The sequence below is a fragment of the Oncorhynchus masou genome, chromosome 3 (assembly GCF_036934945.1).
Source record: "Oncorhynchus masou masou isolate Uvic2021 chromosome 3, UVic_Omas_1.1, whole genome shotgun sequence".
In the NCBI taxonomy this organism is placed as follows: Eukaryota; Metazoa; Chordata; class Actinopteri; order Salmoniformes; family Salmonidae; genus Oncorhynchus; species Oncorhynchus masou.
The window spans coordinates 13,191,346-13,209,529 of NC_088214.1; the positions used below are offsets into that span (position 1 = coordinate 13,191,346).

The following is an 18,184-nucleotide window of genomic DNA, read 5'->3' on the forward strand; positions in this document are numbered from 1 at the left end:
GTGAATACGATGAGGAAGCCTGCTCAGCCTGCTGCAGCCTGCCCCCAGTCCCATAATAACCCACAAGTGAATGGGGTTTAGAGCTTGCCTGCCTGCTCATTTGATCAATGCCAAATACATGAGTAGCTTAGTGATCCTAATAGCCAAACCAGAGAAGCATAATCCTTTTATCTGGTTGGGTTTAGAGAAGCATACCCTTTTTATCTGGTTGGGTTTAGAGAAGCATACCAATTTTATCTGGTTGGGTTTAGAGAAGCATACCAATTTTATCTGGTTGGGTTTAGAGAAGCATACCAATTTTATCTGGTTGGGTTTAGAGAAGCATACCCCTTTTATCTGGTTGGGTTTATACCCCTTTTATCTGGTTGGGTTTAGAGAAGCATACCCCTTTTATCTGGTTGGGTTTAGAGAAGCATACCCCTTTTATCTGGTTGGGTTTAGAGAAGCATACCCCTTTTATCTGGTTGGGTTTAGAGAAGCATACCAATTTTATCTGGTTGGGTTTAGAGAAGCATACCAATTTTATCTGGTTGGGTTTAGAGAAGCATACCCCTTTTATCTGGTTGGGTTTAGAGAAGCATACCAATTTTATCTGGTTGGGTTTAGAGAAGCATACCCCTTTTATCTGGTTGGGTTTAGAGAAGCATACCCCTTTTATCTGGTTGGGTTTAGAGAAGCATACCAATTTTATCTGGTTGGGTTTAGAGAAGCATACCCCTTTTATCTGGTTGGGTTTAGAGAAGCATACCCCTTTTATCTGGTTGGGTTTAGAGAAGCATTTTTATCTGGTTTTTAGAGAAGCATACCCCTTTTATCTGGTTGGGTTTAGAGAAGCATACCCCTTTTATCTGGTTGGGTTTAGAGAAGCATACCAATTTTATCTGGTTGGGTTTAGAGAAGCATACCAATTTTATCTGGTTGGGTTTAGAGAAGCATACCCCTTTTATCTGGTTGGGTTTAGAGAAGCATTTTATCTGGTTGGGTTTAGAGAAGCATACCCCTTTTATCTGGTTGGGTTTAGAGAAGCATACCAATTTTATCTGGTTGGGTTTAGAGAAGCATACCCCTTTTATCTGGTTGGGTTTAGAGAAGCATACCAATTTTATCTGGTTGGGTTTAGAGAAGCATACCAATTTTATCTGGTTGGGTTTAGAGAAGCATACCCCTTTTATCTGGTTGGGTTTAGAGAAGCATACCCCTTTTATCTGGTTGGGTTTAGAGAAGCATACCCCTTTTATCTGGTTGGGTTTAGAGAAGCATACCCCTTTTATCTGGTTGGGTTTTTTAAAATGTATTTTACTAGGCTAGTCAGTTAAGAACACATTGTTATTTAGAATGACATCCTAGGAACAGTGGGTTAACTGCCTTGTTCAAGGGCAGAATGACAGATTTTTACCTTGTTAGCTCGGGGATTTGATCTTGCAACCTTTCGGTTACTAGTCCAAAGCTCTCACCACTAGGCTACCTGCCGTGTATATCCATCTGTGCCTACAGACTTGTGTACCGGTTTGTGTTTGTGTGGGAATGAGTGAGGGAGTCCTGTTACACTTCTGATTAATGTGTTGTATCTGGCTGTAACACGTCTGCTCTGTTCCTGCTGTGTATCTGATGGCCGACTGATGGGAAGCTGTCTTCCCCCTCTCATGAATCGTTCTTAATCTGGTCCAAAGGAACAGCAGGCAACATGGTTCTGCTGACTGTAGTCTTCTCCTTTAATCCTGCTTCTAGGGATTGTCATCTTGATCACTAGAGAATCTTGCAGCAAATTAAACAGGAAATCTTGAAGAATTCTGTTACTGTGATTCTCTATTTTTCTCTCTCTCTCTGCTTCTCTATCTCTCGATGTCTCTCTCTCTCACACACACACACACACACACACACACACACACACACACACACACACACACACACACACACACACACACACACACACACACACACACACACACACACACACACACACACACACACACACACACACACATCCTTCCTTTCCGCCTTAACCCATTCCTTGTCTCTCCATCTCTGTTTTAGATCTTCCATATGACCTATGACCTGGCCAGTGCAGTAATGCGTATCTTCAACCTGATTGGTATGATGCTGCTGCTGTGTCACTGGGATGGCTGTCTGCAATTCCTGGTTCCCATGCTGCAGGACTTCCCCCAGGACTGCTGGGTCTCCCTCAACAAGATGGTGGTATGTGTTTGATTCATTACATGTTTTACATTCACAAGTAAAACTGGATAAACAGAAAAAAGGCTCTGCACACTTCCAGTTCGATACAAAGTTATTTTAATTGTAGCTAAGCTTTTGTTCAATTGACCTTCATCAGGGCATATTATACACATAATATACACATATTATACACAGTTATGCTCTGATGAAGGTTGATTGACCAAAAGCTCAGATACAATTAAAATAACTTTGTATCGGACTGGAAGTGTGCAGAGCCTTTTTTCAGTTTATCCAGTTTTCAGCACCTTCAGTAATACATTTTGGGTGTGCGGGGGATTCAACCTATTATATACATTCATAGTTAGAACTAGCGACTAGAGCGGCAAAAAGAAACATCACACATAAGCCATTCATTAATCAATGCTTGGTTCCTAATCAATAAGAATAGTCTCCCACAGGTACACAAAAACATCTTTCAGATACAGATTCTGTTGTTGATTTATCAATAGAACAAAAGACCTTCATCATATTGCTTGTAATGAAAGCTTTGTGAGGCCTATTGGGAAAACACATCAGTGTGTTTTAACTAGAAATCAGTCCAGTGATTAGTACTATTGATGGTTGTTTGAACCGTCTACTGTTAGAACAGTCAGCCAGTGAGCCAGACACAGCCAGCCCAGCCATCTGAAGACAAGCGAGGGAACGGTGAGAAAAATAACAAGTCAGGCAACACGATTTATGCACACCTACGCATCCCTCCCTCCATCTCTCCCTCCCTCCACATCCCTCTCTCCCTCCGCATCCCTCCATCCCTCCCTCTCTTTTTCTCATCAGGGAGGGGCGATGACAGGGAAGATTAAGAGGGAACGGGAGGAATGGGAATGTGCCCGAGCAGCATGTGCCTTTGTTCTTGTCTCTTTTCTCTGGGAGGTAAAAGCGGGGTGTTTCTAGGTCCATCCGTCAGTCCGGTCTTTTACATGCCCAGGGAAAACCGCTCCGTCTCCCAGCCTCTGCCCTACCCACCAGGCACAGCTCCAAATGGGTTTTTAAACGGATTGGGTTCTGCTCCTCTGCTGTCATTGGGCCTACCACCACGTCACGTAAATGTTCCGTTATTTTTACATTTTCCTGCAGGGCAGATGTTGACGTGTGGTCCTTTTTATCGACGTACAGAACTAATACCCCATCAAATGAGTCCCCCGGTGGGCCTAAAGCAATGAAAGGAGACAGCAGATTAAAGTTTTCTGCTAAATGACTTAAATGTTATGAAGGGACGAATCCCTCTTGGTTTGTGATATCCAATTGAATTAGACTAGACTGTCAAGACTGTCATCTGAGCTGTGTTTCCAGCTGTTTTGTGTCTCAAGATTTGTTTAAATCAGGTCAGCTGAGAAAGGAGAAAACTACCTTGGCTCTGCTTCCCAATTTTACGACCTTGGGAGGTATTGCAGGGGTGAGGTGAGGGTTCAAGTGACCAGAACAGATATTAGTTGATTTGTTGATTGATCAGGTAACAATGCTAATATGAAAGGCATGTTTGAGAATGTGATAACAACAGTGGGACTCGTGTGGATTTCCTAGGACACTCTCTCTAATGATTCTGAACATCTCCACCTCTCAGGAGTGGGATTGTCATTTCCCATAAGTGTGATGTCAGACTGTAATAAACCTCTTGACCTTCTCTGACAGGTACAGGCATTCTGACAGGCCACCTCAAAGTAAAAACCATATCCTTCTATAATAGACACCTAGGGGTCCTGAATACTTTATAGTGTACTGTATAAACTCCCAAACTGACACTCTCTCTCTGTCAGGCCATTGACTTCCCCCTCTTCCCCCTTTCCCTCCCCCTCTTCCTCCCTCCTGGTGTATAATCAAGGGCAGCATCTCTCCAGAGGGCCGTCACTCTGAAGCGAGCGGCCCAGGCCACCTGAGACCTCCCCGTTATTCAGTGGCTGACAACTCGTAACATTAGCCACCGTGTAGCAGCCAGGACATCCATCATCACTACTACACCTACACAAGCTATAGTACAGGCCGGTGGAGGAGTCAGGAGTCCCCACAGGCAGTAACTCATGGAGGGCAACGTGAGGCGGACGGGGGCGAGGGCAGGCAGGTTGTTGTAACCCTTTTGAAGAGTATGAAGAGCCTGTTCCCTTCTTTGTTGAATGAAAGACATCACATGATGCTAATCAGTGTTGTATTACTCAAGATGTCCGGTCTCAAGACCACATATTGAGTGTCTCGGTCTTGTCTCGGTGTTTGATACATTTGTACTCGGTATTGACTCTGTCTCGGACAGGGAGGACTCCTAATAAGACCAGCCGAGACCAGTGCATAAAAGCTCTTCGCCAGACCAAATATATATACCCTCCTTTGTTAAAACATGAACATCTTAACAGGCTTTATATCTATTATAGACAGGTTAGTACAGTGGTGAACCTATAGGCCTTCAGTGGTGAACCTATAGGCCTTCAGTGGTGAACCTATAGCCCTTCAGTGGTGAACCTATAGGCCTTTAGTGGTGAACCTATATGCCTTTAGTGGTGAACCTATAGGCCTTTAGTGGTGAACCTATAGGCCTTCAGTGGTGAACCTATAGGCCTTCAGTGGTGAACCTATAGGCCTTCAGTGGTGAACCTATAGGCCTTTAGTGGTGAACCTATAGGCCTTCAGTGGTGAACCTATAGGCCTTTAGTGGTGAACCTATAGGCCTTCAGTGGTGAACCTATAGGCCTTCAGTGGTGAACCTATAGGCCTTCAGTGGTGAACCTATAGGCCTTCAGTGGTGAACCTATAGGCCTTCAGAGGTGAACCTATAGGCCTTCAGTGTGTGACAGGTTAGTACAGTGGTGAACCTATAGGTCTGCAGTGTGTGACAGGTTAGTACAGTGGTGAACCTATAGGCCTTTAGTGGTGAACCTATAGGCCTTCAGTGGTGAACCTATAGGCCTTCAGTGGTGAACCTATAGGCCTTCAGTGGTGAACCTATAGGCCTTCAGTGGTGAACCTATAGGCCTTCAGTGGTGAACCTATAGGCCTTCAGTGGTGAACCTATAGGCCTTCAGTGGTGAACCTATAGGCCTTCAGTGGTGAACCTATAGGCCTTTAGTGGTGAACCTATAGGCCTTCAGTGTGTGACAGGTTAGTACAGTGGTGAAACTATAGGCCTTTAGTGGTGAACCTATAGGCCTTCAGTGTGTGACAGGTTAGTACAGTGGTGAACCTATAGGCCTTCAGTGGTGAACCTATAGGCCTTCAGTGGTGAACCTATAGGCCTTCAGTGGTGAACCTATAGGCCTACAGTGGTGAACCTATAGGCCTTCAGTGGTGAACCTATAGGCCTTTAGTGGTGAACCTATAGGCCTTCAGTGTGTGACAGGTTAGTATAGTGGTGAACCTATAGGCCTTCAGTGTGTGACAGGTTAGTATAGTGGTGAACCTATAGGCCTTCAGTGGTGAACCTATAGGCCTTTAGTGGTGAACCTATAGGCCTTCAGTGGTGAACCTATAGGCCTTCAGTGGTGAACCTATAGGCCTTCAGTGGTGAACCTATAGGCCTTTAGTGGTGAACCTATAGGCCTTTAGTGGTGAACCTATAGGCCTTCAGTGGTGAACCTATAGGCCTTTAGTGGTGAACCTATAGGCCTTCAGTGGTGAACCTATAGGCCTTCAGTGGTGAACCTATAGGCCTTCAGAGGTGAACCTATAGGCCTTCAGTGTGTGACAGGTTAGTACAGTGGTGAACCTATAGGTCTGCAGTGTGTGACAGGTTAGTACAGTGGTGAACCTATAGGCCTTTAGTGGTGAACCTATAGGCCTTCAGTGGTGAACCTATAGGCCTTCAGTGGTGAACCTATAGGCCTTCAGTGGTGAACCTATAGGCCTTCAGTGGTGAACCTATAGGCCTTCAGTGGTGAACCTATAGGCCTTCAGTGGTGAACCTATAGGCCTTCAGTGGTGAACCTATAGGCCTTCAGTGGTGAACCTATAGGCCTTTAGTGGTGAACCTATAGGCCTTCAGTGTGTGACAGGTTAGTACAGTGGTGAAACTATAGGCCTTTAGTGGTGAACCTATAGGCCTTCAGTGTGTGACAGGTTAGTACAGTGGTGAACCTATAGGCCTTCAGTGGTGAACCTATAGGCCTTCAGTGGTGAACCTATAGGCCTTCAGTGGTGAACCTATAGGCCTACAGTGGTGAACCTATAGGCCTTCAGTGGTGAACCTATAGGCCTTTAGTGGTGAACCTATAGGCCTTCAGTGTGTGACAGGTTAGTATAGTGGTGAACCTATAGGCCTTCAGTGTGTGACAGGTTAGTATAGTGGTGAACCTATAGGCCTTCAGTGGTGAACCTATAGGCCTTTAGTGGTGAACCTATAGGCCTTCAGTGGTGAACCTATAGGCCTTCAGTGGTGAACCTATAGGCCTTCAGTGGTGAACCTATAGGCCTTCAGTGGTGAACCTATAGGCCTTTAGTGGTGAACCTATAGGCCTTTAGTGGTGAACCTATAGGCCTTTAGTGGTGAACCTATAGGCCTTCAGTGGTGAACCTATAGGCCTTCAGTGGTGAACCTATAGGCCTTCAGTGGTGAACCTATAGGCCTTCAGTGGTGAACCTATAGGCCTTCAGAGGTGAACCTATAGGCCTTCAGTGTGTGACAGGTTAGTACAGTGGTGAACCTATAGGTCTGCAGTGTGTGACAGGTTAGTACAGTGGTGAACCTATAGGCCTTCAGAGGTGAACCCATAGGCCTTTAGTGGTGAACCTAAACGCCATCGGAGGTGAACCTATAGGCCTTTAGTGGTGAACCTATAGGCCTTTAGTGGTGAACCTATAGGCCTTTAGTGGTGAACCTATAGGCCTTTAGTGGTGAACCTATAGGCCTTTAGTGGTGAACCTATAGGCCTTTAGTGGTGAACCTATAGGCCTTCAGTGGTGAACCTATAGGCCTTCAGTGTGTGACAGGTTAGTACAGTGGTGAAACTATAGGCCTTTAGTGGTGAACCTATAGGCCTTCAGTGTGTGACAGGTTAGTACAGTGGTGAACCTATAGGCCTTTAGTGGTGAACCTATAGGCCTTTAGTGGTGAACCTATAGGTCTTCAGTGGTGAACCTATAGGCCTTCAGTGGTGAACCTATAGGCCTTCAGTGGTGAACCTATAGGCCTTTAGTGGTGAACCTATAGGCCTTCAGTGTGTGACAGGTTAGTACAGTGGTGAACCTATAGGCCTTTAGTGGTGAACCTATAGGCCTTTAGTGGTGAACCTATAGGTCTTCAGTGGTGAACCTATAGGCCTTCAGTGGTGAACCTATAGGCCTTCAGTGGTGAACCTATAGGCCTACAGTGTGTGACAGGTTAGTATAGTGGTGAACCTATAGGCCTTCAGTGTGTGACAGGTTAGTATAGTGGTGAACCTATAGGCCTTCAGTGGTGAACCTATAGGCCTTTAGTGGTGAACCTATAGCCCTTCAGTGGTGAACCTATAGGCCTTCAGTGGTGAACCTATAGGCCTTCAGTGATGAACCTATAGTCCTTCAGTGGTGAACCTATAGGCCTTTAGTGGTGAACCTATAGGCCTTCAGTGGTGAACCTATAGGCCTTTAGTGGTGAACCTATAGGCCTTTAGTGGTGAACCTATAGGCCTTCAGTGGTGAACCTATAGGCCTTCAGTGTGTGACAGGTTAGTACAGTGGTGAAACTCTAGGCCTTTAGTGGTGAACCTATAGGCCTTCAGTGGTGAACCTATAGGCCTTCAGTGGTGAACCTATAGGCCTTCAGTGGTGAACCTATAGGCCTTCAGAGGTGAACCTATAGGCCTTCAGTGTGTGACAGGTTAGTACAGTGGTGAACCTATAGGTCTGCAGTGTGTGACAGGTTAGTACAGTGGTGAACCTATAGGCCTTCAGAGGTGAACCCATAGGCCTTTAGTGGTGAACCTAAACGCCATCGGAGGTGAACCTATAGGCCTTTAGTGGTGAACCTATAGGCCTTTAGTGGTGAACCTATAGGCCTTTAGTGGTGAACCTATAGGCCTTTAGTGGTGAACCTATAGGCCTTTAGTGGTGAACCTATAGGCCTTTAGTGGTGAACCTATAGGCCTTCAGTGGTGAACCTATAGGCCTTCAGTGTGTGACAGGTTAGTACAGTGGTGAAACTATAGGCCTTTAGTGGTGAACCTATAGGCCTTCAGTGTGTGACAGGTTAGTACAGTGGTGAACCTATAGGCCTTTAGTGGTGAACCTATAGGCCTTTAGTGGTGAACCTATAGGCCTTTAGTGGTGAACCTATAGGTCTTCAGTGGTGAACCTATAGGCCTTCAGTGGTGAACCTATAGGCCTTCAGTGGTGAACCTATAGGCCTTTAGTGGTGAACCTATAGGCCTTCAGTGTGTGACAGGTTAGTACAGTGGTGAACCTATAGGCCTTTAGTGGTGAACCTATAGGCCTTTAGTGGTGAACCTATAGGTCTTCAGTGGTGAACCTATAGGCCTTCAGTGGTGAACCTATAGGCCTTCAGTGGTGAACCTATAGGCCTACAGTGTGTGACAGGTTAGTATAGTGGTGAACCTATAGGCCTTCAGTGTGTGACAGGTTAGTATAGTGGTGAACCTATAGGCCTTCAGTGGTGAACCTATAGGCCTTTAGTGGTGAACCTATAGCCCTTCAGTGGTGAACCTATAGGCCTTCAGTGGTGAACCTATAGGCCTTCAGTGATGAACCTATAGTCCTTCAGTGGTGAACCTATAGGCCTTTAGTGGTGAACCTATAGGCCTTCAGTGGTGAACCTATAGGCCTTTAGTGGTGAACCTATAGGCCTTTAGTGGTGAACCTATAGGCCTTCAGTGGTGAACCTATAGGCCTTCAGTGTGTGACAGGTTAGTACAGTGGTGAAACTCTAGGCCTTTAGTGGTGAACCTATAGGCCTTCAGTGTGTGACAGGTTAGTACAGTGGTGAACCTATAGGCCTTCAGTGGTGAACCTATAGGCCTTCAGTGGTGAACCTATAGGCCTACAGTGGTGAACCTATAGGCCTTCAGTGGTGAACCTATAGGCCTTTAGTGGTGAACCTATAGGCCTTCAGTGTGTGACAGGTTAGTATAGTGGTGAACCTATAGGCCTTCAGTGTGTGACAGGTTAGTATAGTGGTGAACCTATAGGCCTTCAGTGGTGAACCTATAGGCCTTTAGTGGTGAACCTATAGGCCTTCAGTGGTGAACCTATAGGCCTTCAGTGGTGAACCTATAGGCCTTCAGTGGTGAACCTATAGGCCTTTAGTGGTGAACCTATAGGCCTTTAGTGGTGAACCTATAGGCCTTCAGTGGTGAACCTATAGGCCTTTAGTGGTGAACCTATAGGCCTTCAGTGGTGAACCTATAGGCCTTCAGTGGTGAACCTATAGGCCTTCAGTGGTGAACCTATAGGCCTTCAGTGGTGAACCTATAGGCCTTCAGAGGTGAACCTATAGGCCTTCAGTGTGTGACAGGTTAGTACAGTGGTGAAACTATAGGCCTTTAGTGGTGAACCTATAGGCCTTCAGTGTGTGACAGGTTAGTACAGTGGTGAACCTATAGGCCTTTAGTGGTGAACCTATAGGCCTTTAGTGGTGAACCTATAGGTCTTCAGTGGTGAACCTATAGGCCTTCAGTGGTGAACCTATAGGCCTTCAGTGGTGAACCTATAGGCCTTTAGTGGTGAACCTATAGGCCTACAGTGTGTGGCAGGTTAGTATAGTGGTGAACCTATAGGCCTTCAGTGTGTGACAGGTTAGTATAGTGGTGAACCTATAAGCCTTCAGTGGTGAACCTATAGGCCTTTAGTGGTGAACCTATAGCCCTTCAGTGGTGAACCTATAGGCCTTCAGTGGTGAACCTATAGGCCTTCAGTGATGAACCTATAGGCCTTCAGTGGTGAACCTATAGGCCTTTAGTGGTGAACCTATAGGCCTTTAGTGGTGAACCTATAGGCCTTTAGTGGTGAACCTATAGGCCTTCAGTGGTGAACCTATAGGCCTTCAGTGTGTGACAGGTTAGTACAGTGGTGAAACTCTAGGCCTTTAGTGGTGAACCTATAGGCCTTCAGTGTGTGACAGGTTAGTACAGTGGTGAACCTAGGCCTTCAGTGGTGAACCTATAGGCCTTCAGTGGTGAACCTATAGGCCTACAGTGGTGAACCTATAGGCCTTCAGTGGTGAACCTATAGGCCTTTAGTGGTGAACCTATAGGCCTTCAGTGTGTGACAGGTTAGTATAGTGGTGAACCTATAGGCCTTCAGTGTGTGACAGGTTAGTATAGTGGTGAACCTATAGGCCTTCAGTGGTGAACCTATAGGCCTTTAGTGGTGAACCTATAGGCCTTCAGTGGTGAACCTATAGGCCTTCAGTGGTGAACCTATAGGCCTTTAGTGGTGAACCTATAGGCCTTTAGTGGTGAACCTATAGGCCTTCAGTGGTGAACCTATAGGCCTTTAGTGGTGAACCTATAGGCCTTCAGTGGTGAACCTATAGGCCTTCAGTGGTGAACCTATAGGCCTTCAGTGGTGAACCTATAGGCCTTCAGTGGTGAACCTATAGGCCTTCAGAGGTGAACCTATAGGCCTTCAGTGTGTGACAGGTTAGTACAGTGGTGAAACTATAGGCCTTTAGTGGTGAACCTATAGGCCTTCAGTGTGTGACAGGTTAGTACAGTGGTGAACCTATAGGCCTTTAGTGGTGAACCTATAGGCCTTTAGTGGTGAACCTATAGGTCTTCAGTGGTGAACCTATAGGCCTTCAGTGGTGAACCTATAGGCCTTCAGTGGTGAACCTATAGGCCTTTAGTGGTGAACCTATAGGCCTACAGTGTGTGGCAGGTTAGTATAGTGGTGAACCTATAGGCCTTCAGTGTGTGACAGGTTAGTATAGTGGTGAACCTATAAGCCTTCAGTGGTGAACCTATAGGCCTTTAGTGGTGAACCTATAGCCCTTCAGTGGTGAACCTATAGGCCTTCAGTGGTGAACCTATAGGCCTTCAGTGATGAACCTATAGGCCTTCAGTGGTGAACCTATAGGACTTCAGTGTGTGACAGGTTAGTACAGTGGTGAAACTATAGGCCTTTAGTGGTGAACCTATAGGCCTTCAGTGTGTGACAGGTTAGTACAGTGGTGAACCTATAGGCCTTCAGTGGTGAACCTATAGGCCTTCAGTGGTGAACCTATAGGCCTTCAGTGGTGAACCTATAGGCCTTCAGTGGTGAACCTATAGGCCTTTAGTGGTGAACCTATAGTCCTTTAGTGGTGAACCTATAGGCCTTCAGTGGTGAACCTATAGGCCTTTAGTGGTGAACCTATAGGCCTTCAGTGGTGAACCTATAGGCCTTCAGTGGTGAACCTATAGGCCTTCAGTGGTGAACCTATAGGCCTTCAGTGGTGAACCTATAGGCCTTCAGAGGTGAACCTATAGGCCTTCAGTGTGTGACAGGTTCGTACAGTGGTGAACCTATAGGTCTGCAGTGTGTGACAGGTTAGTACAGTGGTGAACCTATAGGCCTTCAGAGGTGAACCCATAGGCCTTTAGTGGTGAACCTAAACGCCATCGGAGGTGAACCTATAGGCCTTTAGTGGTGAACCTATAGGCCTTTAGTGGTGAACCTATAGGCCTTTAGTGGTGAACCTATAGGCCTTTAGTGGTGAACCTATAGGCCTTTAGTGGTGAACCTATAGGCCTTTAGTGGTGAACCTATAGGCCTTCAGTGGTGAACCTATAGGCCTTCAGTGGTGAACCTATAGGCCTTTAGTGGTGAACCTATAGGCCTTTAGTGGTGAACCTATAGGCCTTTAGTGGTGAACCTATAGGCCTTTAGTGGTGAACCTATAGGCCTTCAGTGTGTGACAGGTTAGTACAGTGGTGAACCTATAGGCCTTCAGTGGTGAACAAATAGGCCTTCAGTGGTGAACCTATTGGCCTTCAGTGGTGAACCTATAGGCCTACAGTGGTGAACCTATAGGCCTTCAGTGGTGAACCTATAGGCCTTTAGTGGTGAACCTATAGGCCTTCAGTGTGTGACAGGTTAGTATAGTGGTGAACCTATAGGCCTTCAGTGTGTGACAGGTTAGTATAGTGGTGAACCTATAGGCCTTCAGTGGTGAACCTATAGGCCTTTAGTGGTGAACCTATAGGCCTTCAGTGGTGAACCTATAGGCCTTTAGTGGTGAACCTATAGGCCTTCAGTGTGTGACAGGTTAGTATAGTGGTGAACCTATAGGCCTTCAGTGTGTGACAGGTTAGTATAGTGGTGAACCTATAGGCCTTCAGTGGTGAACCTATAGGCCTTTAGTGGTGAACCTATAGCCCTTCAGTGGTGAACCTAGTAGGCCTTCAGTGGTGAACCTATAGGCCTTTAGTGGTGAACCTATAGGCCTTTAGTGGTGAACCTATAGGCCTTCAGTGGTGAACCTATAGGCCTTTAGTGGTGAACCTATAGGCCTTCAGTGGTGAACCTATAGGCCTTCAGTGGTGAACCTATAGGCCTTCAGTGGTGAACCTATAGGCCTTCAGTGGTGAACCTATAGGCCTTCAGAGGTGAACCTATAGGCCTTCAGTGTGTGACAGGTTAGTACAGTGGTGAACCTATAGGTCTGCAGTGTGTGACAGGTTAGTACAGTGGTGAACCTATAGGCCTTCAGAGGTGAACCCATAGGCCTTTAGTGGTGAACCTAAACGCCATCGGAGATGAACCTATAGGCCTTTAGTGGTGAACCTATAGGCCTTTAGTGGTGAACCTATAGGCCTTTAGTGGTGAACCTATAGGCCTTCAGTGGTGAACCTATAGGCATTTAGTGGTGAACCTATAGGCCTTTAGTGGTGAACCTATAGGCCTTTAGTGGTGAACCTATAGGCCTTCAGTGTGTGACAGGTTAGTACAGTGGTGAACCTATAGGCCTTCAGTGGTGAACCTATAGGCCTTCAGTGGTGAACCTATAGGCCTTCAGTGGTGAACCTATAGGCCTACAGTGGTGAACCTATAGGCCTTTAGTGGTGAACCTATAGGCCTTTAGTGGTGAACCTATAGGCCTTCAGTGTGTGACAGGTTAGTATAGTGGTGAACCTATAGGCCTTCAGTGTGTGACAGGTTAGTATAGTGGTGAACCTATAGGCCTTCAGTGGTGAACCTATAGGCCTTTAATGGTGAACCTATAGCCCTTCAGTGGTGAACCTATAGGCCTTCAGTGGTGAACCTATAGGCCTTCAGTGGTGAACCTATAGGCCTTTAGTGGTGAACCTATAGGCCTTTAGTGGTGAACCTATAGGCCTTCAGTGGTGAACCTATAGGCCTTTAGTGGTGAACCTATAGGCCTTCAGTGGTGAACCTATAGGCCTTCAGTGGTGAACCTATAGGCCTTCAGTGGTGAACCTATAGGCCTTCAGTGGTGAACCTATAGGCCTTCAGAGGTGAACCTATAGGCCTTCAGTGTGTGACAGGTTAGTACAGTGGTGAACCTATAGGTCTGCAGTGTGTGACAGGTTAGTACAGTGGTGAACCTATAGGCCTTCAGAGGTGAACCCATAGGCCTTTAGTGGTGAACCTAAACGCCATCGGAGGTGAACCTATAGGCCTTTAGTGGTGAACCTATAGGCCTTTAGTGGTGAACCTATAGGCCTTTAGTGGTGAACCTATAGGCCTTTAGTGGTGAACCTATAGGCCTTTAGTGGTGAACCTATAGGCCTTCAGTGGTGAACCTATAGGCCTTCAGTGTGTGACAGGTTAGTACAGTGGTGAAACTATAGGCCTTTAGTGGTGAACCTATAGGCCTTCAGTGTGTGACAGGTTAGTACAGTGGTGAACCTATAGGCCTTTAGTGGTGAACCTATAGGCCTTTAGTGGTGAACCTATAGGTCTTCAGTGGTGAACCTATAGGCCTTCAGTGGTGAACCTATAGGCCTTCAGTGGTGAACCTATAGGCCTTTAGTGGTGAACCTATAGGCCTTCAGTGTGTGACAGGTTAGTATAGTGGTGAACCTATAGGCCTTCAGTGGTGAACCTATAGGCCTTTAGTGGTGAACCTATAGCCCTTCAGTGGTGAACCTATAGGCCTCCAGTGGTGAACCTATAGGCCTTCAGTGTGTGACAGGTTAGTACAGTGGTGAAACTATAGGCCTTTAGTGGTGAACCTATAGGCCTTCAGTGTGTGACAGGTTAGTACAGTGGTGAACCTATAGGCCTGTAGTGGTGAACCTATAGGCCTTTAGTGGTGAACCTATAGGTCTTCAGTGGTGAACCTATAGGCCTTCAGTGGTGAACCTATAGGCCTTCAGTGGTGAACCTATAGGCCTTTAGTGGTGAACCTATAGGCCTACAGTGTGTGACAGGTTAGTATAGTGGTGAACCTATAGGCCTTCAGTGTGTGACAGGTTAGTATAGTGGTGAACCTATAGCCCTTCAGTGGTGAACCTATAGGCCTTCAGTGGTGAACCTATAGGCCTTCAGTGATGAACCTATAGGCCTTCAGTGGTGATCCTATAGGCCTTTAGTGGTGAACCTATAGGCCTTCAGTGGTGAACCTATAGGCCTTTAGTGGTGAACCTATAGGCCTTTAGTGGTGAACCTATAGGCCTTCAGTGGTGAACCTATAGGCCTTCAGTGTGTGACAGGTTAGTACAGTGGTGAAACTATAGGCCTTTAGTGGTGAACCTATAGGCCTTCAGTGTGTGACAGGTTAGTACAGTGGTGAACCTATAGGCCTTCAGTGGTGAACCTATATGCCTTCAGTGGTGAACCTATAGGCCTTCAGTGGTGAACCTATAGGCCTACAGTGGTGAACCTATAGGCCTTCAGTGGTGAACCTATAGGCCTTTAGTGGTGAACCTATAGGCCTTCAGTGTGTGACAGGTTAGTATAGTGGTGAACCTATAGGCCTTCAGTGTGTGACAGGTTAGTATAGTGGTGAACCTATAGGCCTTCAGTGGTGAACCTATAGGCCTTTAGTGGTGAACCTATAGCCCTTCAGTGGTGAACCTATAGGCCTTCAGTGGTGAACCTATAGGCCTTTAGTGGTGAACCTATAGGCCTTTAGTGGTGAACCTATAGGCCTTCAGTGGTGAACCTATAGGCCTTTAGTGGTGAACCTATAGGCCTTCAGTGGTGAACCTATAGGCCTTCAGTGGTGAACCTATAGGCCTTCAGTGGTGAACCTATAGGCCTTCAGTGGTGAACCTATAGGCCTTCAGAGGTGAACCTATAGGCCTTCAGTGTGTGACAGGTTAGTACAGTGGTGAACCTATAGGTCTGCAGTGTGTGACAGGTTAGTACAGTGGTGAACCTATAGGCCTTCAGAGGTGAACCCATAGGCCTTTAGTGGTGGACCTAAATGCCATCGGAGGTGAACCTATAGGCCTTTAGTGGTGAACCTATAGGCCTTTAGTGGTGAACCTATAGGCCTTCAGTGATGAACCTATAGGCCTTCAGTGGTGAACCTATAGGCCTTCAGTGTGTGACAGGTTAGTACAGTGGTGAAACTATAGGCCTTTAGTGGTGAACCTATAGGCCTTCAGTGTGTGACAGGTTAGTACAGTGGTGAACCTATAGGCCTTTAGTGGTGAACCTATAGGCCTTCAGTGTGTGACAGGTTAGTACAGTGGTGAACCTATAGGCCTTTAGTGGTGAACCTATAGGCCTTTAGTGGTGAACCTATAGGTCTTCAGTGGTGAACCTATAGGCCTTCAGTGGTGAACCTATAGGCCTTCAGTGGTGAACCTATAGGCCTTTAGTGGTGAACCTATAGGCCTTCAGTGTGTGACAGGTTAGTATAGTGGTGAACCTATAGGCCTTCAGTGGTGAACCTATAGGCCTTCAGTGGTGAACCTATAGGCCTTTAGTGGTGAACCTATAGCCCTTCAGTGGTGAACCTATAGGCCTCCAGTGGTGAACCTATAGGCCTTCAGTGTGTGACAGGTTAGTACAGTGGTGAAACTATAGGCCTTTAGTGGTGAACCTATAGGCCTTCAGTGTGTGACAGGTTAGTACAGTGGTGAACCTATAGGCCTTCAGTGTGTGACAGGTTAGTATAGTGGTGAACCTATAGGCCTTCAGTGGTGAACCTATAGGCCTTTAGTGGTGAACCTATAGCCCTTCAGTGGTGAACCTATAGGCCTTCAGTGGTGAACCTATAGGCCTTCAGTGATGAACCTATAGGCCTTCAGTGGTGAACCTATAGGCCTTTGGTGGTGAACCTATAGGCCTTTGGTGGTGAACCTATAGGCCTTTAGTGGTGAACCTATAGGCCTTTAGTGGTGAACCTATAGGCCTTTAGTGGTGAACCTATAGGCCTTTATTGGTGAACCTATAGGCCTTCAGTGGTGAACCTATAGGTCATCAGTGTGTGACAGGTTAGTACAGTGGTGAACCTATAGATCTTCAGTGTGTGACAGGTTAGTACAGTGGTGAACCTATAGGTCTGCAGTGTGTGACAGGTTAGTACAGTGGTGAACCTATAGGCCTTTAGTGGTGAACCTATAGGCCTTTAGTGGTGAACCTATAGGCCTTTAGTGGTGAACCTATAGGCCTTCAGTGGTGAACCTATAGGCCTTCAGTGGTGAACCTATAGGCCTTTAGTGGTGAACCTATAGGCCTTTAGTGGTGAACCTATAGGCCTTCAGTGGTGAACCTATAGCCCTTCAGTGTGTGACAGGTTAGTACAGTGGTGAACCTATAGGCCTTTAATGGTGAACCTATAGGCCTTCAGTGTGTGACAGGTTAGTACAGTGGTGAACCTATAGGCCTTTAGAGGTGAACCTATAGGCCTTTAGTGGTGAACCTATAGGTCTTCAGTGTGTGACAGGTTAGTACAGGGGTGAACCTATAGGCCTTCAGTGGTGAACCTATAGGCCTTCAGTGGTGAACCTATAGGCCTTCAGTGGTGAACCTATAGGCCTTTAGTGGTGAACCTATAGGCCTTTAGTGGTGAACCTATAGGCCTTTAGTGGTGAACCTATAGGCCTTTAGTGGTGAACCTATAGGCCTTTAGTGGTGAACCTATAGGCCTTCAGTGGTGAACCTATAGGCCTTCAGTGGTGAACCTATAGGCCTTCAGTGTGACAGGTTAGTACAGTGGTGAACCTATAGGTCTTCAGTGTGACAGGTTAGTACAGTGGTGAACCTATAGTTCTTCAGTGTGTGACAGGTTAGTACAGTGGTGAACCTATAGGTCTTCAGTGTGACAGGTTATTACTGTGGTGAACCTATAGGTCTTCAGTGTGACAGGTTAGTACAGTGGTGAACCTATAGGTCTTCAGTGTGTGACAGGTTATTACTGTGGTGAACCTATAGGCCTTCAGTGTGACAGGTTAGTACAGTGGTGAACCTATAGGTCTTCAGTGTGTGACAGGTTATTACTGTGGTGAACCTATAGGCCTTCAGTGTGACAGGTTAGTACAGTGGTGAACCTATAGGTCTTCAATAGAGAAATCATGAGAGTAGCCTACACAAACGCAAAGCACGTGAAATATATTCTCATGCTCGCCGCTCACATAGCCGAGTTTCAGCAGAATATAATCTGCGGGCACCAAGAGTGTGCAGCTGTCAACTGGTTTTGGCATGGAGCAGCTCACAGAAGAATGACATCGGTCGCCGGTAGGGTAGGAAAGATTGTGATCAGGGGCGTAGACATGGATGTGCCTTTGTGGACAGAGGCCCACCCACTGGGGAGCCAGGCCCAGAGAGGCCCACCCATTGGGGAGCCAGGCCCAGAGAGGCCCACCCACTGGGGAGCCAGGCCCAGAGAGGCCCACCCACTGGGGAGCCAGGCCCAGAGAGGCCCTCCCACTGGCGAGCCAGGCCCAGAGAGGCCCACCCACTGGGGAGCCAGGCCCAGAGAGGCCCATCCAATCAAATTGATGTGATTGAAGCTTTGTTGTGGACTTAGACCATCACCAACTGATTTTGGCATGGAGCAGCTCACAGAAGAATGACATCGGTCGCCGGTAGGGTAGGAAAGATTGTGATCAGGGCGTAGACATGGATGTGCCTTTGTGGA

The 18,184-nt window shown here is 46.8% G+C and overlaps 1 protein-coding gene across 1 annotated transcript in view; it reads left to right on the plus strand.

Annotated features, from left to right (window-relative positions):
* Positions 1–18,184, plus strand: part of LOC135510535 (potassium/sodium hyperpolarization-activated cyclic nucleotide-gated channel 2-like) — an 88,926-nt gene that overhangs the window by 19,639 nt on the left and 51,103 nt on the right. Inside the window, exon 3 of the mRNA XM_064931546.1 lies at positions 2,035–2,196. Within this exon, the coding sequence (XP_064787618.1) occupies positions 2,035–2,196 (162 nt within the window). The remainder of the gene's footprint in view (positions 1–2,034; positions 2,197–18,184) is intronic.